General features: G+C 54.1%; 1 protein-coding gene across 1 annotated transcript in view; it reads right to left on the bottom strand.

Annotated features, from left to right (window-relative positions):
- CCDC102A (coiled-coil domain containing 102A) overlaps positions 1-23131 on the bottom strand; it is a 50112-nt gene that overhangs the window by 3837 nt on the left and 23144 nt on the right. Inside the window, exons 4-9 of the mRNA XM_084644879.1 lie at positions 18213-18430; positions 16985-17093; positions 16189-16305; positions 11604-11813; positions 9616-9786; positions 7411-7514 (exon numbers count right to left, since the gene is read on the bottom strand). Of these exons, the coding sequence (XP_084501005.1) occupies positions 7411-7514; positions 9616-9786; positions 11604-11813; positions 16189-16305; positions 16985-17093; positions 18213-18430 (929 nt within the window). The remainder of the gene's footprint in view (positions 1-7410; positions 7515-9615; positions 9787-11603; positions 11814-16188; positions 16306-16984; positions 17094-18212; positions 18431-23131) is intronic.

Here is a 23131-nt window from a genome sequence, read left to right as displayed (position 1 = left end):
CTCTATCCCCAGCTGGGCCCGTGAGTCTGGGTTGAAAGCACCATCAAACTCAGGTGAGAGGGTTTTGTGTGAGAATGGGAGAGTGGCTAGGGGCAACGCCAGGTAAGAGTCTGGGTTAACTCTGCAGTGAAGACAACCCTTCGTCACCGCCGTGATGGCACAGGGGATCGAAGGCGGGGAGGGGAGGGGTCGAATGTTCCCCACAAGGCAGCCCAAGGAAGCTAGAGGTTCAAAGTGCTGGAATTATTTCGACAAGAACCGGTTTTCCCCTGACAAAAATAGGTTTTATCCGAAACTGGCTGTTTTTTAGCAGGGAAATAAATCAGCTCTACTGGGAGAGGCTTCAGAGAAGCGTGTAGAGGGCGATGATGCCTTCTGAACCACCTCAGCGCATCCACAGGGGAGAATGGAGCACACCCTTGACTGAGGGAGTGCGGCAGCTGGAGCGGGGAGGAGGGTAAGGGCCGAGGTCTGTTATTGGAGCGATAGGAGGGAGGCCCAGAGCTGACTGGACATGGAGAACACAGTCTCATTGTGTGGCCTCCCACAGTATGGCCTAGTAGACAGAGCACTGGACTGGGACGCTGGAGATCTGCATGATATCCCAGTTCTGCCAGCAGGATTATATTACTGCTCCGTGCCTCAGTTTCCCCATCTGCAAAATGGGGATAATGCTCCTGACCTCCTTTGTAAAGTGCCTTGAGATCTACTGATGAAAAGCCCTGGGTAAGAGCAAGGGACGGATAGTAGAACAGTGGGTGGGAAGCCCATGACTGCTCTCACTGGTGACTCTCTCCAGGAGACAGGACCAAGGGGGCCTGTACCCAGCACTGCTCCTCAGAGATGGCTTCAATGCCCACTGAGGTCAAAGGGAGGCTGTCCATTGGCATCAGGGGGCTTTGGATTGGGCCCGTGTTCTCCTTGTCAATGGGAATCTCTTTGTATTCGTATCAACTCACTCTCCGGAGCATTCTCCTTCATCAGCTAAATTTATGAGTCAAATTCCAAGTCCAAGCCCCGAGAACGTGATGGAAGCAGCTCTCCCATCATCCTCCGGGCGAAAAGCACGACTTTGCTGCCTTTTACTGGAAAGCATGAATTATTTAAAGAGGGGGCTGGGGAGGCGGGAAGAGCTGAAGCCTCCATTATTCCTGTATGATTTAATGGAGATGTCCCAGGAAAATAAAATCAGATTAAAAAAAGGCCAAGCTGCCTCTCAGAGGCACTTTGGATGGTGCAGAATCGATTTGTCATGCGTCCATTTCAGTGTTTTATTGCTGGAGGAATGTACCCCCCGCCCACCTCCCCTCCCCCGCTGTCCCAAAAAAAAAAAAAAAACTTTTTAAGAGCAATAAAACCAGAGCATCTTTAAGAGGACAATGCATTTCTCTGGCCCTGTGTCGTCCCCCCACCCCTTTCAGTCCTTCAGTCATATCACACACAGCACGCTCTGTCTCTCTGTCGAGATCCCCTGCTCATCAGGAGCTTGGTTTGTTTTCTGCTGCGTGCTCCTGTGCCTTCGTGTGGAATCCTCTCTCCGCAGCACAGTCTGGGGGGACTCCAAATTGCATGGAGGGAGGGTGAAGGGTCCAAGAACCTGGGAGCTGGTTGCCTGGCTGGGCACAGGATGGGATGGGTACTGCTAGATGGACCCTTTTAAGCCAGCCTAGTAAGAGTTGCTCTCTAGACCGGAACATCCTTCCGTGCTGCGAGCTAATGTCGCGGGCTAGTGAAGGTTCTTCCAGCTGTCCCAGGCTTGGCAGATTATAATCAGGTTAAAATAATAATTCTGAGCACTTCCATTGCCTAGTGCAGCCATAGATCTCACCCTGATTTGCACAGCAGGGTCAGTATAATTATCCTCATTCTTCAGACGGGGAAAGATGAACAGAGAGTCATGCCTCAAAGAGCAGAGCGGAGCCAAGGCCACGATTTTCCACCAGGACCAGCGATTTTGGGGGCCTGACCCGCTATAACGGAGTCTAGCTTCCAGAGGGCAGGTGCTTGGCGCTTTCTGAAAATCATGCTCCTTTAACGTGTCTCACGTTGGGCACCGATAGCTGAGGCACCCAAAAGCACTAGCCATTTCTGTTGATGTTGGCTAAACGCCTTGACTCCTGGCTTCGTGCCCAGGCCCTCACATCACACGTGCCCTCTCCCCAGGTCTGCCTCTGCTGGCTCAACACGGCTCCAGAGCTTGAAAGCTTCACTCCCTACAGGCCCTAAGCAGGGACTTTCTAGGTGCCCCGCAGCCCTCTGGCCTCGGAGGGGTTTGAAATCTGAACCCAGATCTGAACAACGCACAATCTTCCCCATGGGCCAAGCCCGAACCCCGGAGCTGAACAGCCCAAAGCCGGGGACACGTTGGATCCATGGTTCTGATTTGGGCCAGTGTAAGGACAGGAGCCATTTGTGAAACCCTCCTCTGGGCCGATCCTCATTTACATAGCTCAAGTTGCGTAAAGGGGTCTTAGAGTAGGTGCAAATAATAGTTTATTCCCCTTTGAAGGCCCCTTTATGGTGCAAGAATGGGTGAGAATCAGGCCCATCACTTCCACTGAATTACCATCCTCCTGTGCAATTCCCATCGTCCAATGTCTCGCTCCTGTTACTAATCATAGGCCTTTCCATGCAGAAAATTAGTGCAGTTTCATGGATCGCTCACCTGATGGAGCTCATACTACAGGCTGGTCAACACACCTGCTGTGGTCTCCCATTCCCCAGCTCCCCATAAGAGCTAGCCTGACCCCAGCATGGCCTGCCCTCGGCCCTACGCCTGGGCCAAGAGACAGGTGTAGATGAGTATCAGTGCTCGTCCCTGCCGTGTTCCATCCAGGCGTCAAACTGAGGAGGTACTCCAGGAGAACAGAGACAACCAAGTAAATAATGAATGACTCGCTCGACCCCTAGAAGTGACCCCTTGCAGGTTATGGCAACGGGGAAGATTGCTTCTCAGGGAACATGGATCAGCCTCGCTCATTACACTTCCTCCTCGGGCACTGCAGGTCTATCCCAGGAATGCCGGATCAATGGAGGAAGTACCCATGTGCTTTATATCATAATCACTTGCATTTCCGTCAGGCCAAACCCTCTGTTGACTGGTGCCTTCCAAATGCCAGTGATGGGTTAGAGACAACATCCTCCAAAACCACTGCGCGGCCTAAAATCCAAGACCTGCCATTGCAACCCTGCCTCTCCTGGGTGCAAAGATGCAGCTGCTGAAAAGTGCACAGCACCCTACCCAATGGCTCAGGGCAGGAAACGAGGAGCAAACGGACCAATGGAAGCAGTAGGGGAAATTTAGGCTAAGTCTAACTCCCCCAAGTGACTTTGGCCAGGACACTGGGGCTAGCAGCTCGGGAATCTCTCTCGACTACTCATTAGCAAGGCCTCATTTTGACATGTTGTCCATAAGACAGCATCTCCAGCAGCAGCCGGGTTCAGAGGGAAGAGCGTCCCCCTACTGAAGCCCCAGCACTACTTCCTGTCACACCAGGGTGCTCCTTGGAAGTCTCCCAGCCCATTTGGACCCTGCTGAACTTGGGGGTGCTGATGGGATCACAAGCCAGGTGGATTCAGTTGTAGACCACATGGGTAGTTCTAGGGGTTTATGCAAGAGACTCTTTTCTCTCCTTGGCTTGTGCTATTCAGTGGAGCTTGCTCCCAAGAGCACAATGGAGAGTCTGCTCAGGGTGTCCCAGGTGGCGGCTCTTGTGAAGCCAAGAGGAGAGCTAGATCTTGCCTAGAAAACCTGCCTGGTGGAGGGGAGAATTGGATCCTGCTTCGGAAAACCCTTGTGACAGGATGGCCGTCCCCAGCACCTCCTCCAGCGATGAACAGAGACATCCTTTCCCTTCGGGAAGCTGGTACCAAACTCCAGGCACTGGTAGCTGAGGACTTATTAGTGCCTTTCAGAGAGAAGGGAATCTGGGGGCTGGGAACCAAAGCCAGACTGAATACAACTGGAGCCTCACCTACACTCAGGGGTCAGGCCTGGGGCAGCCGAATCAAGGCTATGCACACAAGGCCTGGGCCCGGGCTAGGTGGTGTTGGCTAACACTTCCTTCGGCTGCTACCTGCATTCAGCCCACTGGCGGTGGCAGCAGAGAGAGGGTGCTGGTGTCTGGATTCCATGACCCAGCCTGTGGGGTTAGACTCAACCTGCTACAGCACCCTGAGGGGCTTGGCAGAGGAACAGCAGCCAGAATCGAGTGGAAGTGTCACACCCACCTTGCTGGCCCCAACTTCAGGTCAAATGCTGCTCCTGATGGTGCCGGACACATGCAGCCACGGGGGCAGTGGGGAGCCACAGGGGGATGTGCCTTCCCCCCACCTTTCACTGGCCTGGCCCTACTCAATACAGCTGCAGGGTTCATGCCTTTTCACCTCGCCAACTCGTCTCATGTGTCTTCACCTCTGCAGCTACGGGAATCCTGAAGCAAGTGAGCAAGGACCCTCCCCTGCATGTGCTTCTCCCCCTCCCCAGCTCACAGCTATAACCTAGCAGCTACCAGGTTACATACAGTGCAGACCCATCCACATTGTGACCAGGTGTCATCTGGCCTGTGTGAACTGCGCCAGACCCATCTAATGCAGAGGTGGGCAAACTGTGGCCTGCAGGCCACATGCGGCCCGCGGGACCCTTCTGCCTGGCCCCTGAGCTCCTTGGACATTCAGATGTGGGTAGGTAGAGGTGAAGCTCAGCCACATGGGACATCATTATTGGGGTCCTCCAGAGATTTGGGCCAAGGTCCCCCAGCAGAGGGAGAGTGGGGAGGGTCCTGTTCCTAGTATAAAAATAGGAAGTCAAATGATTTGTAAAACCCTGGGACAGTCTCTGCAGAGGACAGTGCAGCTGCAGACCCAGCCGCGTGGTCTGACACTGCCAGGGCAGCAGGAAGACGCCGGAAGGTGTGGGTGTTGCTGCCCTTGGCTTTCCAAGCTGCCAGGACTGAGGGAGGCTTCCTCTGGTTTTAGCTTCCAGGCCTTTCTTGAATGAACGTGACAGAGAGAGGGAGAGAGCACTACCCTTGCAGATCCGTCACTACACACCGGCACTGGCCCTGCATTCCCATCATGACCCTCCCCTCTCCTCCCATCAGGAGCTGACAGGCATCCCCTGGGGGGACACTAAATGGATTAGCCCACTTTGGAAAGCAATTTATCACTGGCAGGAGAATTCTCTCCTGCTCCACTTGATAAATAATTCAGGGCAGATTCCGCCCCCATCTATGCACCCTGCCCTTCTTCGGTAAAATCCTCCTCCTTGTCCCCCACCATTTCCAGCACACGGGCTCAGACCAGCATTAGTCCAGGGAGATTTGTCCAGAGTCCCAATTAACCCTCCCTTAGCAGCACTTAGTTATAGCGTCTGTGCCCATCTGTGGTCTAGACGCCACCTTAAGTGACTATGGGGAACGTGAGGTAGGTGGGATGAACGCTCCGGCCAAGCACCATGGAAAACAAAGAGGCAGAAGCCCTGGCTTGGCAGCTGTTCGCCTGAGCCTCCATCCCTTCTGCATAACACAGTTTAGCTGGGCAAACCTGAGTGCCTCCCAGTTTGGGATTTCTGACAATGCAAGTACGGTGACTAGTCGTCCTGCTTAATCAGTCGTCCTGATTTTTCACACTTGCTATCCTAGGTGCAGGATCACAGCCAGCGACGGTGGGGTGAAAGGAAACCCAAACCAACCCTGTTTCTCAGTGGCATCCCTTACGAAAGGGTAGCTGCCTTTCTACTACTGATTAGCTGCAGTGTGGCACCGATTTAATGGGAGGGGTGATTTTATTCCAGTGTAGTTAAACTGGTGCAAAAGGCGGTGTGGATGCTCTTATTTCGGTTTGGTTTAAATCGATTAGGAACAGAGTTATGCTGAACCGAAATAAGCCCCTCTTAAACTGAAACAAGAGTGTCCACAGAGAGGTTTAACTAACCTGGGGCATATTTGTATGTAAACAGAGCCCTAACTAAACCGGTGCAAGTCTGTGAGTAGACCACCCCTGAGTCTGCCATTTAGACTAATCACTGGGAATCCCAACTCCTGCTCCCTCACCATAGGCCAGTACCCTGGCCTATCCTCCCTTCCCGCTCATCCTCTCTTCTCCTTCCTTCCTTTCTGCTACTTCCCTTCGTCCACCCACTTCATACCTTTGTGATGCTGGCAAACCAGGTGCCAGCTCATGCCAAGGCCACTAGGTCTCAACTGAGCACTGACAAATACACAGTGGGAACCAGTCTGGCTCCTCCATGGATTAGTATCGTGAAAATAGGAATTAGAATTATAAAACTGTGTTTAGTGATTAGACTTTATGAAATGCCTGTAAACTGCCTCATGTATCAATCTCACTTATAACATCTGTAGCCCACGTGAGAAAGTAATATTTAAGTGTTTGCTCTGTAACTGTAAATCACCAGAGGAGAGAAGCATTACCAGGTGTGAAATACTAGCTTCCAACAGGAGATGTCTTCTGCCCAACAAAGGAGGCCCATGAACATCAGACCAACTCTTGTGGAACATCAGAGGACAAAAGACTTTGTTGATTCCCTCCCACCTCCACCCCATGAAGAGGAGATGAGCAAGTGAACTGCTCCCCACAGCTGAATTTGCAACTCGAAGCAGAAACCGGGGAAGGAACAAAAAGCCCTAACAAGGAGGAACTGTATCTTTCATGCTGCTTGGACTCTGAGGGCAGGGATTGCTAAGAATAAGCAAAAGATTCCCTGTGTTTGGCCTGGGTTAGCCCTAAAGGACATATAGAGCTTGCTTATTATAGAAGCTTCTAGTCCTTTTGGAAACTTAAAATTGGAACTCTGTGTGTGTGTGTGTGTGTGTTTACTTGCATTAACCTTGGAAATAACTCTCTTATTTCCTTCTCCTAGTTAATAAATCTTCAGATGGTTTATCATAGAATTGGCTACAAGTGTTGTCTTTGGTGTGAGATCTAAGGTGCAGTCAACTTGGGGTAAGTGACTGGCCCTTTGGGACGGGGATCAACCTGAATATTACTGTGATTTTTGGTGCAAGGGACCACCTATCACAAAGACAAACTGAGCTGGGCAGCCAGACAGATCGGAGCCCCCACGAGGACTGTCGGACTCCATGTTACGGCTGTTACAGTGCTTGAGGAGTTTACACTTGAGAATTAGTTGGTGAACTCTAAGTATAAAACTCAGTTAATTCGGGATTTGTGCCCTGCTTCCTAACAGTCTGCCGTGAGGTTAGTAACCGCGCTCTTGAGCCACTCCAGGTCAGCTTGACAGCTTCACCTTTCAGTCTTTCCACCCCAGCTTCCAACTTCATCTTGCCCATCTTTATTTCTGTCCTTCCTGTCCTCCCACGTTCCAATCTCTGTCCCTCCTCAGGTCTTGTCAACAGGGACTCCGTCCTCCCCAGCCCTGCTTCTCCTCACCTGGATTGCAGGTGCTCCAGCTGCACTTGGAGATTCTCGCTTTGTTCTGTTTGCTCATCCAGGGACCTCTGCAGTTTCCGTGCCTGGTTATGGGCTTCATCAAGCTGCAAGGCCAACAGAAACACAGCTGTCTTCGCCGTGTGCAGTACCCATCGTCCCCGGTCACTGCCACCCCCAGGGTTTGTAGGACAGCCCAGTGATCTGAGACGAGAGGATCAGATGTAGGGCATAACTGAACAGGATGGAGGCAGCTCTGCATTTCCTGGATTCTGTGGGTTGGTGTCTGAACATATGTGTCTTTTCTGCCATTCCCGCCTGACTGTTATGGCGGTGCTGACACGAGACTGGCCGTGAGCACAGACCATCTCTAGATCATTGGTTCAAATCTGACCCAGACTCAAAGCCATTACTCTTTGATGGCGGCCGGTGACAGGCCCATGTGACAAACTTTGCCTATACCACGTCAGCAGCAAAGCCAAGCTACCCTCTCACCCCTAGAAGTGGCCGCACCAGGCCAGCACTGTGGTGCACTGGCTGTTCATTCACAGAACAGGCCAGTATGGCCAGTGGCAATGGATACACAATGGGGGACTGCTCTGGGGGTGAGCAGGCAATTCATTCTTTATACCAACCCTTGCTAGCAGGAGAGGCAGGTAGCGACATGGACACTGAGTGACTCACTAGGAACTGGGCTGAGCTCCATCAAACTTGTTTCACACAAGGCCATCATCCATCCGATAGTAACTTGCAGTCACTTCCGACCTAGGCAGGAGATGAGCTGGCACCAGAGGTGGGAAAGGCTCTTTACCTCGTTAGCCTATCTCCTGAGCCACTCAGTCCATCACATTAATACTTAATCGTCTTTTCTGGTTCCATCTTAGCACCTTTGAAACGTTGCCAGGGACATGACTAAGTGCTTGGCCTGCCCTTTCAGTAGGCCAGGACCTCCCTGCGGTGTGTTTAGATGTCCCTGATCTTACTTGCAGGGGAGCTGCTGTGACAGTGCTATGGGAATGGGTTCCTCTCATTGGGAAAAGGAAATGCTGATAGTTTGAGAGGTTCTGATCGTTGGGCATCTATATGTCTCTCTGTGGGAGGCAGTGTGGCCTAGTGGATAAAGCACTAGACTGGGATTCAGGAGACCTGGGATTCTATCCCCAGGTCTGCCCCGGGCCTGCTGGGTGATGTTGGGCAAGTCTCCGTGCCTCAGTTTCCCCATCTGTAAAATGGAGATAATGATCCTGACCTTCCTTGTAAAGCGCTTTGAGCACGACTCATGAAAAGTGCTTGATAACAGCTAGGTGTTAGGCTGCCTACCTGTCGTTTCATAAAACCCTCTCACTGTGGCATCGCAGACATTATAAATTTATGAAGATGACAGGACAAGAAGTAATGGTCTCAAGTTGCAGTGGGAGAGGTTTAGGTTGGATATTAGGAAAAACTTTTTCACTAAGAGGGTGGTGAAACACTGGAATGCGTTACCTAGGGAGGTGGTAGAATCTCCTTCCTTAGAAGTTTTTAAGGTCAGGCTTGATTGGGGATTTTAATTGGGGATTGGTCCTGCTTTGAGCAGGGGGTTGGACTAGATGACCTCCTGATGTCCCTTCCAACCCTGATATTCTAGGATTCTAGGATTCTATGAATTTTACCCTCCCAGCCCCTCTGGGCTGTGACCGACTATCAATATCCCCATCACTGGTCGGGGGATGCAAGAAATTAAGTGCCGTGCTCAAGGTGACCCAGGAACCCAGCTCTCCCCCAGGGAAGCGGCGATTCCGCATCTCCAGACTGGCTGCCTTTCTGGGAGAGATGCTTTAGCCATGCGCAAGTTGCTGGGCTCCACACAGGGGTAAGCTAAGTGAAACTGAATGGCTTGTGAGACACAGGTCTGAGGAGATGGTCTGATAGTCCTTCCTTAACCTCTCTGAAACGACGTCTCTCCTGAGTCCCAGCTCAGTGCCTTTGTGCCGTTGCCACGACAGAGTCGCCGCATGCCAGCAACGGCCTCGCCATATTACCTGGGCTACTGCTCCATTTCCCTCTGCTCAGAGCAAGGAGCCCCCTGCAGCATCCGCTGGTCGATGGTGACATTTCAACGGCTGCCCTCCTCCGATTTTGGGCTGGGCGCTAAAAACCCTCCCCTTGTCCTGGAGGCCAGGGAGTGGACGGGCCGGGGGTGTGTGTGTGTGTGTGCCCCAGACTTGCCTCATCCTCAGCCTGGCCCAACTCCTTCTTCAGCTCCTCCACCCGCAGACGCAGCTTCTTCACCTCCCCCTCGTGCTGCTCCACCCGGCGGTTGGCATGCGCCAGCTCGGCCGCCTTCTCCTGGCACTGCTTCTTCAGCTTGCTGTGGATGTGCTTCAGGTCGGCCAGCTCCTGGAAGGGTCGTGGGAGGGAGTTAGGGTACGGGCAGGCTGGGGCACAGGTCATTCAGGGTGGGCTAGCCAGCCAGTATATTAATAATCCGCCCTGCTCTGGCCTCTTTAGCCAAGGAGCTGAAAGCACGGAACCAACACTAGTGCCTTAAGGCTCCTATCAGCCCTGCTAGAGGGTCAAGTATCGTCTCCCCTCTTTTACAGATGGGGGAAGTGAGGCAGAGAGAGGGGAAGTGACTTACTCAGGGTCACACAGCAGGGAATAGAACCCAGGAGTCCTGAGTCACAGTCCCCTACCTGAACCACTGCCCCTCCTCCATACTTCCTCTGAAAAACGTATTACCCCAGGACTCTCCAAGTTGGGGGGCGTGAACAGGTTTCAGCGGGTCGCAAGCACTAGGGAGAGAGGTTATTAGAGAGGGGCAGAGAATCATTAATATAAGGGCTTTCTTTATGGCTAGAGGAGAGGGGCACCCCAAAACTCTGTCTGGAAGAGGCCCAAACCCAATGTTCTCTAGTAAAGGGTACAGATAGGAGTGAGCAGAGCTCCCAACGGTGCTACTGCGGGTGATCGACCTACTACTGTTTTACACTGCCAGACTTGTCACTGAGGGGTTAGACTGAACCTTCACCCGCATCTCAAACCAAACTCAAACATTGATTTTTGAGATTCCTATGTTCAGGAGACTTCCCCTCCCACAAGCCCTCGTGTCTCTGCATTTCCCAATTGCTCTCCAAATACCAACGTAACATAAACTCCAGGATTTCCACCCAGCTGAAGCCAGAAAATGCTGATGTCCAGTCCCTTATCTTCACCAGAAAGGTTTGGGAGAATGGTCGTTCCAGGGGAATTGCTAGTGGGGGTCACAGCTACACCTGGACAAAGCCACCTTCGTTCCTTTCCCATCTGCCCACCCACAGGGCTGGAAATATGACTGACTCTCCAGGTGAGGAGGCACACGATGATGGGTGAACCTCAGACAACAGGGGATTTTGCTTCAGTCATGCACCCCGAAAGGTGCATCCAGAGCTTATCTGAGTTGCTGCTTATAAACCTCTCTGGCTGGAAACCTCAGGACTCGATCGTCTTGTATTTCAGCAGCTCCTCTCCAGAGGCAGCCAGGACCAGGTCATGCAGAAACACATGGACCTTGACCACTAATGGGGGAAAGGTTAATGGAGCTGTCTCACACTTCACAGCAGCAAAAGCCAGGGTGGATTTTTATTTACTTGGATCTAGTTCTTCCATCCCTAAAACCATGTAGGTTTTACATCCAAGGTAGCAGCCTCCTTTCCTCCCTCCCCCAGCAATGACACTGGGTGCCCAAGCCCAAGACGCACGTAAAGCAATGCCCAGAAACCCCCCATGATCACTGTGTCTACACCTAGCCTGACTCTGGGCAACGACCGGAGGTGTCACGGTGTCTCTCACTGGATGCAGGTGGCTAGGTTCCTCTGATCCCCTTCCCACCTCTCCCCGTTGTCCTCTTGGTGAGATCCCAAAGAAGCGGAGAAGCCCACAAACACCGTCTGGCCTCCTGAGCTTGACCTAGAACCTGGGCACCCTGCCCTGAGGTCTCTAAGGAGGACACGGAGGTTGGGATGGAGCATGGAGACGGGTTTTAATGGCCAGCAGCCTAGAGCCAACTGGGGTGTGACTGGGAGCATTCCTGGCCCCAGATGCTCTCGAATATCAAAGAGCCCAATTCATCCCTGATCAATGGGGTTTCCCGAGGCAGGAATTTCCCTCCAAGGCTTTCCCACCACGGTTGCTTGCTGGGCCCCCACTGTTACTGACGCTCTGCCCATCAGCCTCACCTTGTTCTTCTCAAAGAGCTCGGCCTGGATGGTTTTGAGGTCAGTGTCCAGCGCGCTGGCCGTCTGCCGGCGCTTCCGGGCTAGCACCTCCTCCAGGTCCTCAATCTGCGCCCGCAGCTTCTTGTTCTCCCGCTCCAGGTTAAGCTTCTCTGTCTCCAGACGCTCGCGCTTCCCCCACTCCGCCGCGTTCTCCGCTTGCAGCCGCTCCATCTGGGTGATGGGGTGGGGACACACACACCATGTCAAACCAGGCGATTGCCGTGTGTCAGGTACCAAAGGGCATCGTGGGGAGCCCACAGCTATCCCCTGTCTGAGGGTGATGTCCCCCATGCCACCACGGCTCATCAGCAAGGCTAGAATCCAGGGTCTGCAATGCACTCCTTAGCTGAAGTGGCAGAGGCCTGATTCCCTTGGCTGGTGGCAGTAGTAGACTCTTTTCTCTGTGGGCCAGCCGGTAGAGGGAGATATGCCCACACCTCTTAGTCAGTGGTTAACGTAACATCCCGCATGGAGTAGCACAACTCCAGTCAGAGCTGGCCTCGGGGAAACTCACCAGGGGTTCCCCATTGAACTGGGTGTATGGGCGAGAGTGAGTAGACCCAGCCGGCTGCTGGTCCCCTGGGTACTGGTGTCAGTACCCAAAGGGTGGACGGGACTCAAGACATCTCAGTTTGGACACTGACACGGATGAAGCTCCTCGTCTCCACCCTGCTACGCCGCAGCACACAGGGCAGTCCCAATCAGAACCAACACCAAAGCAAAGCCCCCTTTCTCCCAGTGCCGGGCCCCTCCATACAGCTCCACCAGGGGTCCTCACTCCTGACTTGCCTCAATCACTGCGGGTCTAAGCCTCTGCACCCAGCTCTACCAAAGCCCCTCCATGCTGACCCACAGCCCTCTCTGCTAGCCCAGCCTGGTGGCTCCAACGCAGCTCTGCTGATGGATCCAGTCCTGACCTGCAGCTCCCCCTACTGTTCCAGCCTTGGGCCCGCACATTACTCTGCCAGCACCTGAGTCCTGGCTACACCAACCCCCATGGGGTTGCCAATGCATCTCAGTCTTGACCTGCAGCGCCTCCTGCTGGCCCAGTGCTCTGCCTCTTTCAGGAAGATACGGCCAACTAATCTATTCAGTGGTGGCTTTGTGATGTGCAGACTAGGGTGGGGATCAGCTCCTTTTGTTCCGTAAATTCAGCCAAGCTTCGCACCTCACTGCACTATGTGTCTCCCTCCCTCAGCTCTGTGCCTTTCTCCACACTCCTCAAATGCCTGGAATCCTTTCTGCCATACGCCAAGCACGCCCTGTCTCTTCCAAGAAACTATCAAAGCATTCAAACCCCACTGGAGAGATCCTGCTCTGAGCAGCTTGCCCTTGTCTCGTCCTGTTGGTGTTCATTGGTGCCTTTACATCATGCAGCCGTTGGGGTGGGGACCTGGGGGGAGGGATACCTCAGGGGTTTGAGCATTAGCCTGCTAAACCCAGGGTTGTGAGTGCAATCCTTGAGGGGGCCATTTAGGGATCCGGGGCAAAAATTGGGGATTGGTCCTGCTTTGAACAGGGGGTTGGACTAGATGACCTCGTGAGGTCCCTTCCAATCCTGAGATTCTAATAACTGGCACTGATCTGCTACTGCCCGACACATATAGGAGGCTCTAAAAATGATTGGTAGGAAGAGACCCAAAGCAGAAAGAAAGGATGTCCCAGTGGCTGGGCACCAAGCGGGCACTCAGGTGATCCAAGTTCAAGACCCTGCTCTGCCATAGACTTCTTGCGTCTCTTAGTCTGTCTGTACAATGGGGTAAGAGCCCGGCCCTACATTAAATGCCTTGGGGTGCTCAGACAGTGGAGGGCTGTATAAGTATTTGGGCATTTGACTGGTCCCAAAATAATTGGTCAATTGAGCAGCCAAACAATGTAAAAAATGGCAGAACGATGATGTATTTTATGAGAGATAAGGCATGTGAAAGGTCATTGAAAAGGTTATGATTTGCTGAATATGGTTATCCAGTTTGTATGCATGTATCGTTCTGGCATCTGAAGTTAGGAATATTGTCTCTGCATCTATTACAAATGTGTTTACACCTGGGGAACACCCACTAGGCAGAATGCAATCAGTCTAGATGGCTGGCTGGGAAGGGCCATTAGGGACATAGGTGCCAGCTTCTACTGGGGCTGGTGGGTGCTCGACCCCTGTCTGCCCCCGGCCCTGCCCTGACTCCACTCCTGCCCCGCCCCCTCCGCCCCCATTCCAACCCCTTCCTCAAAGTCCCCGCCCCAACTCCACCCCCTCCCTGCCCCTATTCCGACTCCTTCCCCAAATCCCCGCCCCGCCCCCGCCTCTTCCCCGCCTCCTCCCCTGTGCGCGCCACGTTCCCACTCCTCCCCACTCCCTCCTAGAGCTTGCCACAGCTGTTTGGCAGCGGCAAGCTCTGGCAGGAGCGGGGACACGGCACGCTCAGGGGAGGAGGCGGAGGAGGAGGTGATGTGAGGTGGGGCGGAGCGGGGCGAGGAGCTTGGCTGCCAGTGGGTGCAGAGCTCCCACTAATATTTCCCTGTGGGTGCTCCAGCCCCGGAGCACCCAAGGAGTTGGCACCTATGATTAGGGAGAACAATAGGTCTTAGAAGATGCTAATCTCCCACCAGGAAACCTTCCTGGGGAGCGTTCCCGAGGTTGCTCCAAACAGCCTCTGACTCATGGCTGCTACAGCCCTACAGAGACATGTGACCTGGTACTGGACTCCATCATAGAATTTCCACTGAAAGGCATGGGAACTAAAGTAGAGACAAAGGATTCCCGCCATATGCAAAAGCTATTTTAGGCAGGGGAGTGACATCATTGTTGTTCTCCTTCACTGACTCCCTGTCCAAGATGACTGCTGGAAAAACCTGAGAAACAAGGACTGAACTGGGGGAGAAGTGCTGAACCCAGGCTAGAGGGAATTCTAGTCTGTGAAAGGAATACCTGGGGTTTTAAGAGCAAGCAAGTGAAGCTTGCCCTCAAGAATCTCTGCAAACTGCCTAAATGAACAATTAGGGTGAGAATTTGCTATTCATATTCAATTTCTTGAGTATGTCAATCTTAGATTGTGTTTTTGTTTTATTTGCTAGGTAATCTGCTTTGATCTGTTTGCTATCCCTTATAATCACTTAACACTGATCTTTTATAGTTAATAAATTTGTTTTTATTTTGTCTAAAACCAGTGTGTGGAAATCATAACTTGGAGCAGAAAGCTGTGTATATCCCTCTCCACACTGAGGGGGTGAATTTCATGAGCTTGCGCTGTCCAGTTCTCTCTGCAGCACAAGACAGTATAATTTTGGGTTTACCTTTCAAAGGGGGGTGTGCACTTGGGTAACTGGGCAGTTCTTTAGCTGAACCTTCCCATACAGAGCGGATCTCAGCATCTGTGTGTGTGGCTGCAACTGATGTGTTCCTACCTGCATGTGTGCTGGTAAAGTGCAGTCTGAAGCCTGGGAAAGGGCTTGGCAGGTTTGCCACCGCAGTACAGTGTATAGGGAGCCCAGGCTGGTGGGTCGGGGGGGCTCAGTGGTACCCCATTTCCAGGTGGCACCCAGGGGGGGAACCCATCACAGCCGCCTAAGGGATGTGGCTGCCTGTGACAAAGTGCTGGGAATCAGCAACTGAACCAGCACTCATGCCACTGTTTAACCAATGAGGATTTCGGGAGGGAAAGATTAAGGAGAGGAGTTCCTGATTACCAGATCAAATTGCGGCTAGGTAGCTAGTGAGCTAATTAGCCCCTTAACAAGGAGACTGGATAAAAAGAGCACAGGAGGAAAGTGCAAGTGGGGAGAAGCACAAGAGAGGGAATGGCTAGGAGGGCCTGAAAAAAGGGAGTTCTCTGGGAAGAGACACCTTTTCAGAAGGGGTAATAAAGCCAGATAACACTGTGACAGCACTAGTGTGTACAAGGTGGTGGAGTGTGACCCTGTAAATCAGGGGTGGCCAACCGGAGCCTGAGAAGGAGCCAGAATTTACCAATGTACATTGCCAAAGAGCCACAGTAATACATCAGCAGCCCCCCAGCAGCTACCCCCACCCCCACCCCCAGTGTCTCCCACCTGCCAGCAGCGCCGCTGATCAGCCCTAACCTTCCTGCCCACTGCAATCAGCTGTTTTGTGGTGTGGAGGAGGCTCGCGGGGATGGGGAGGGGTAGGAAGAGGAGCAAGGGCGCAGCAGACTCAGGGGAAGGGGCGGGGGCCTTGGGGGAAGGAGTGGGGCTGGGCCTGGGGCAGAGCTAGGGGTTGAGCAGTGAGCACCCTGGAGCTGGTGCCTATCCAAGGAGCCGCATCTTAACCACTGAGGAGCCGCATGTGGCTTCGGAACCACAGACTGGCCACCCCTGGTGTAAACAGACGACACAGTGGTATCTGCATGAGGAAAGATCTCAGAGCGCTCTGTGCAGAGCCAAGAAGACGGGAGCCACGGGTACCCCGTCACAATGCCCAATTCTCATTCATCTTCCTGCAAACTGGGCTTCCAGAGATCTTCCGGAAGCTTTGAAAATCTCAGCCATATCCGGGAGAGGCTGCATTCCTCCCGCACACCCCGCTCGCTCTCACCTCCGTGCGCAGCTCCGCCAGCTTCTTGTCCATGCTTGAGCGAGCCCCCAGCTCGTCCTCCAGGTCCTCCGAAATCCGCCCTAGTTCATCCTGGTGGAGCTCCTTCAGGATGTTTAGCTGTGGGGAGACAGACGCAGAGCGGTCACCACAGCCCCGGGGCTGTGAACCAAGCTGGCACCAAGTGGTGGGCTCACACAGAGCAGGAAACAGGAAGCAGCTTGGGACTGATTTAGACCCAGAAGGGGGCAAGGGGTTAGTTGTACCCAAGGGCATTCAAATCCACTTCTCAACGGGACCCACCTGTGATGCGACAACCCGTGCTGGCAACCCTCCCTCTCCCGCACATCTGCCATGGCCTTGCGCAAATAGCGTATGCTGGTCATTGGCACCTCAGACTGGGCTCAGAGTCACTGCACATGGCAGCCAGGAACGTCCACTGCACTAACCCCGTCTGTCCCGCCCCGTGCCTTGCGGCTCAGATACTATGGGCATGGCCGGCTACATGCCTGGCCAGATTGATGGTGAGAATTCACTAGGGCAGAGCATCCTTGCAGCACGAGGAGGTTTTCCTGGAGCAGGGGCTCCCCCTAGTGGATATCAAGTACTAACGGTCGCAGGGCACGCAAGACGGAATGAAGGGTGTGATGGAAACAGCCCCCCACCACCTCGCAGCCCGGGCTGAGTTTTCGGCCGTGTCGACGGGGCGGGCCTGTGCGCGATCGCTACACACGAGCGCCCTTTGGGGCGTAAGGGGCCCCCCGCTCCTCTCCAGGGTCACAGAGCCGAGCTCGCCCACCTGCTTCAGCACTTCCTGCTTGTTTTTGTTCAGCTCCTCGTACTTGATCTTCCACTGGCTGAGCTCGCCCTCCAGCTTCTCGATGTTCTTGCTGAGCGACAGCTTGTCCCTGGAAGAGACAACAGGGAGCGGGCTCTAGCAGGGCTCAGGCAAGGACAGGCTCCAGCCGCGGGAGTGTCCAGTCCATTCCTGGAGGGGAGGGGAGGCATCTTTTGGAGGACACCTTAAAACCACAGCTCTGGCCTCTGGTGGCCACGAAAGGCTGCACTTTCCACCACCTCTGCTCAGTGACTTGGGGGGGAGAGACTATTTTCTCCCACAGGCCCCAGAAAGCTTTCAGCTACATGGGCTGAGTGCTGGAGAAATCCTTTGGCTCTTAAAGCATTCAGGTAAGATCCTCAGCTGGCATAAGTCAGCCAAACTCCATTGATTTCAGTGGAGCTAGGTGGCTTGAGAGCAGCTGAGGACCTGTGTTCTGAAACTGAGCTGGGGCATCGGACAGGTGGGAGGGCCATGAGGACGAGTGACCGGGGAGGGGAGGGGTGTTTACGCAGAGAGGAGAGAGCAGGGGACAGAGTCTTGGAGGGAAGAGGTGGGGCGGGAGCAAGGCTTCGGGGGAAGAGATGACACAGGGGCGGGGCCTCGTGGGGAAGGGAAGGGACGGTGCGTGGGTGGGACCTCGGGGAGAAGAGAAGGGAAGGGACGGTGCAGTGGTGGGACCTCGGGTGAAGGGAAGGGGTGGCGCGGGGGCGGGACCTTGGGGAGAAAGGGTGACAGGCAGGGCCACGGTTCTGGCGCTGGTGACCGCCCCACTTTTAGGGAGCTTCCACCGCTCTCATACTGAGTGCACTGCAGTCCAGGTGACGGGGTTAATATTTTTCCCAGATGCCTGCTTCGATGCTGGGTTTGGTTTGCACAAACCTGCCCTTTGGGTTGATCCATGTGGATTCACACCCTTTGCGTTTTGGGTGCAAATGGCTGCCCCAGTTCAAAGCAAGACTCTGGAAAGCACCAAGCGTCCCCTGATCTCAGGCTGAGACCATGGACTGGGCAGCCGGGCCACGTGGGGATGGTTTGAAGCTTGACTCAGATCCTCTCAAGAGGTTCACAAACTGTAGGGAACCTGAGGCAGGTTCCAAGTCCAGTGCTTAGCTGCCAAGGCTAAATATGAGCCCCCCCGGCGTGCCCTGGGTGAACGGGCAGGAAGTGATGTAAGAGGAGCACTCACTCCCGCTCCTTGAGCAACACTTTCTGGGACTCATCCAGCCTCAGCTTCAGTGCAGTCACTTTGGTGGCATCTTCCTCAATGACGCTCATGTCCTCCCAGAGCAGCCGGTTCCTCTCCGGGCGGGTGAAGGACGTCCGGATGCTGACTGAGCTCCGCTGGTCCCAGCACTCGGGCCCGTCCTGTTTGCTCTTCAGGAGGTTTTCCATCAGCTCGAACTCCTGGAACGATGCGGAGGGAGAAGGAGGATCGTCAACAGCACGACCACGCTCCCGAGCCGTTCGGGTTTTCAAACATCCAGGATAGATCCTGCGATAGACACAGCCACCCAGGCACTTCCTTCCCACCTCCCCAATAGTCTGTCTCCTCGGGCCACCTTAGCCCAGCTCCTACCGGTCTGGCCCTGGCAAGCCCCTTTTCTGAAAGAATTGGCCCACCAAGGTCCTTGCTCAACTGGGTCAATGCCTCCTGCAGTGTAGGAAACCCAAGGCCAAAGGAATATGGGCACCAGGCTGCAGGGGGACATGTGGGCTGTGCTAATACCAGGGATATAAATAGTGCTTTGGGGGCCAGATCCTCAGCAGGTGGAAATGGGGGCGGCTCCACTGAAGTCAGTTGAGCGACATCAGTTTACACCAGCTGAGGATCTGGCTCCATTTCTTCAAAGCACCAGTGATCGCATGAATCCTCCCAACCACCCGGGCCAGGTAAGTCCCATCCCTGGTTTACAGCTGGGGTCCACAGATGTCACCTCTGGGACTTACCCAAGGCCAGTGAGGGAGTCAAGTGTCCAAGGAGGGGGTCAGCACTCAGGAGTTCCTGCTCCTACACTCCAGCAACTGGGCCACACCACGAGGAAACACTTTCATCCTTGCCTGCTATACGTAGTGGCCTATAACCCTTTCCCCCCCACCTCCCCCCAAATCTTTTGGGCTGACATTTTGTCATGCTTCCCCTGCCAAGAGATGGACTTCTTTTCTTCTTAGAAAGGTTAAAAAAACAGTTTTTAAAGTATCTGACCATGAAACACGAGAGTTCTTCAGCAATCAAGAAACATCTCAGAAGCATTTTCTGTGCTCGGGTAACCCGCAAGGTTTGGAACGAATACTTCAGACGTGGCACGCATGTAGCCTTCAGCTAAGGGGCAAAGGCCTGGTCTATGCACAAAGCTGTCCCGAGATACCCAAGGGGTGATTTTATATGTTGTTAAAACGGGGCAGCTGTGTGTGTGGACATGCCGATGTCAGCTTGAACCTTCTGGCTTCTATTGGTTTATCACGGGAACAAACTCCACAGGGTGCGTTTAAGAGAGCAGGCTGGGTCGGATGTGGAGCTGCTCTGTAATAAGTTACGAACACCGTACACGGTGTTGCCAATCTCAAGGGAACAAAACCCAGGAGTCAGATCCCCACGAATCATGAGATTGGCCCCACAAATCATTAGACTTTTATATTATCATCAAACCATGTTTCTTCAGGCTGTCTTTTGACTGTTTAATTCCCCTCTACTCCGCCGGCTACGTGTGTCAGGTAATATCAGACTGAGAAGTCAACGCACAATTCACACCTCTCCCTGCCTGCTCATTTACCCTCTCCTCACCCAAGCTAGGGGAACTGCCATCCGTTTCCTATTACTGTCCTGACTCCCCCATGGCTTGTCCCCTTCCCCAGACCCAGCAGCACCAACTCCCTGTCTCCCCCTCTCTCCTGCCCCCCAGGCTTCTCCTCTGCCCAGATCCCGAGTCGAGACGTCCCAAGGCAGCGGGAGCCAGGGACGTGTTGTGACGGGAACCAGGCTGCTGGACCCAGCAGCAACTTTTCCCCCCATGCCTCCCTCGACTGCCTCCTGCTGCCCCAGGACCCTCTCTTTGCTTTGGGGTCATGCATGAAGACTGGGCTCAGCTGCAGGGCAGGTCTGTGTCCTCTGCCCCAAGCCCTGAAAATCAGAGGAGCTTCTTGTGCCTTCACAACAGCTCCCGCTGCAGGGCACCAAACTCTCAACATTTATATTTTGAGCACTTGTAATCCTGGAACACTGTCTTCCCCTGGGCTGCTCGAAGGGACGCCTTTTCCCCACTGCTCCCCCCAGCCTGGGGGAGTGGCCATCTTATCTCCTCCATCTCCCACCCCAATCCTCCGCAACCCCCCCAACCTCCCTTCCGGCCCCCCACATCCTGCTCAGCCTTGCCTTCGCACCCCACCCCCTACCTCCCCCGCTTCCCTGCACCCCGAGCTTCCCTTCTGGCCCCACATTCTCCTGTCCCCAGCCTCAGAAGGGACTGTTTATGATCATCTAGTCTGAGCTCTTGTACCAGCTTCTCCTCGCAAGCTGCCCCTATTCTAAAGTCCCCCTTGAATCTCGCCTCAACCCATCTTAATAATGGCATCGTAAGGGCCCCAGGCTGCAGGCACCATCCATTCCTTTCCCGGGGGCATGATAGACACCCAAGCAGCTCTGGCAGCCACTCCGCTGGCCTCCAGCCCTGCACACTCTATGGAGCACCCCTGCTCCTTGAGCTCACAGCCCCAGCGCCTGGGAAACCTGAATGGAAAGTGCCCAAACACGGGCATTTCTTTAACGACGCCAGCCCTGCCTAAGCCCGTCTGTAGAGCTCCAAGCGCTTTACAAAGGAGGTTAGCTTCATTATCCCCATTTTACAGCTGGGAAAACTGGGGCACAGGAAGGGGAAATGACTTGCCCGAAGTGGCCAAGCAGAGAGTAGAACCCTGGTCTCCTGAGTCCCAGCCCAGTGCTCTAACCCCTAGGGCTAGTAGTTTTCAAAAAAAATTTCTGGCGACCCAGTTGAAGAAAATTGTTGATGCCCGCGACCCAGTGGAGCTGGGGCCGGGGGTCAGGGTGCGGAAGGGGGTCAGGGCTCTGGGCTGGGCATGCAGGCTCTGGGGTGGGGCTGGGGATGAGGGGTTTCGGGTGCAGGAAGGGGCTCTGGATTTGAGGGGAGGGTCTCAGGTCTGGGGCAGGGGATTGGGGCACAGGGTTGGGGGCATGAGGTTACCTCTGGTGGCTCCCAGTCAGCGGCGCAGCTGGGGAGCAGAGGCAGGCTTCCCACCTGTCCTGGCACCGCGGACCGCTCTGCGCCCTGGAAGCGGCCAGCAGCAGGTCTGGCTCCTAGGCGGAGGCACGCAAGCGGCTCTGTGTGGCTCTCGCCCGCAGGCACTGCATCTGCCCACCTCCCAGCTCCTAGGAGCGCAGAGCCGGTGCTCAGGGCGGGGGCAGCGCGCGGAGCCCTCTGGCCCCACCACCTAGGAGCCGGACCGGCTGCTGGCCACTTCCAGGGCGCAGCGTGGTGTCAGAACAGGCAGGGACTAGCCTGCCTTCGCCAGGCAGCACTGCCGACGGGACTTTTAATGGCCCGGTCGGTGTTGCTGACCAGAGCCGCCGTGACCCAGTGCCTTCCATTCTGTGACCCAGTTCTGGGTCACGACCCGCAGTTTGAAAACCACTGCACTAGGCCACATTGCCTAAAATGCATATTTTTGGATCCTGCACTGTTTGACTGTACAGAGTCCAATCAACGTATTGGCTTCACACTGTTTGAACATAAGGAAATTAAATGCAAAAACCTACGTTAACCACACGTCACGCTTGAGATTTTACATACCCAGGTGTCAGGCGATTCTAAGTTACGGTCGCCACACCCTTTGCATCTCTTGTCACATCACTCAGATCCAGAAAGGCATTCAAATGAACACCCCACCCCATACAGAATTGGAGGGGGAACGCCGGGGCAAGTTACAGTTGCTGTGGGAACTGTATCGTTGAATGTTGATTTTTGCGGCTGTGCAATCATCAGCTCAACGATCCATTCAAACAGGCCTTTGCGTCTAATTCACAGCACCCTGCAAGTGCATCTCTTTTGATCCAGGCCATCTGGCCCTTTGAAGAGGGACAATCCCTATTAATTTTCTTGAGCAAAATATCTATTATTTTTCACTCTGCTTCAGCAGGAAACAATCCCAACTGAGTGCATTTCAGAGGAGTGGTAATGATTTTGTTTTTTACCCCGGATACCACTATGAATAGCTTCCAAACGTTGGCAGATGAAACCCGGCAACCCACGCATTCCTGGCAGGGGACAGCAACTGGAGATTTGCCATCCGCTATCAGTATCACAGCCCGAGGCTGCAGCACAAAAGAGGAGACAGCAATCTGACAAGCAGGACACACAGCTGGACAGCTGACCTGATCCATTTTTGTAGATCCCTCCCTGGTCTCTGGAGGAGGAAGGAACCGGGGTGGGCGGGGAGGCGGGGGTGTCTGGTAGACTAAGCAGGATGGTGGGATTAATCTAAACTCAAAGCAAGGGAGCATGCTGAGCTGTCCTACCCCTAACTGGCCACGTGCTCTCTGTCTGCCCAAGGGTGGAAGAGAAGAACAGCCAGGATCTGTTTTGCAGAGGCACAAAACTCCAGCCTGGGGTTTCTCCTCTGGCTGCCCTTCCAGATCTCAAGATACTGTGGCCGTTTGTGTCAGCCTCCAGCTTGGAGTGGCCTCCCTTATGGGCGAGTGGGTTATGTGGATGAAGGGGGATAGTTTGGATCAGGTGTCTGCCCCCCACCCCCGGGGACGGGCTCAGCGATACAGCCCCTGGCAGAAGGAAAACCCGGACTGGAGGTCTTGCTCATTTCGGAAGGGACTCGGGGCACAGCATTGCCTCTGGGAGAACTTCATTTCTACCCCCACCTGGAATAGGGTTTATGTTTCAGGGCTGAGACAGCACGGTGCCAGGTGCTATGAAAAATGCTAGGTGCACCTGCCATGGTGCAGACGAACCTGGAGCAGGCTCCGGGTAAAACCATTAGGAGACCTAGTCCAACACAGATTTCCTCGCCACGTGTGAGTGGACTCAGGATAATCCCCAGCCGGTGAGGATCCTGAATTTGGTCTCTCTGGCCAGCTGGGTA

This window comes from Lepidochelys olivacea, assembly GCF_965140295.1.
Source record: "Lepidochelys olivacea isolate rLepOli2 genome assembly, chromosome: 12".
Taxonomy (NCBI): domain Eukaryota; kingdom Metazoa; phylum Chordata; order Testudines; family Cheloniidae; genus Lepidochelys; species Lepidochelys olivacea.
The sequence above is the reverse complement of the archived record's forward strand: the minus strand, read 5'-3'. Positions and strand labels throughout refer to the sequence as shown.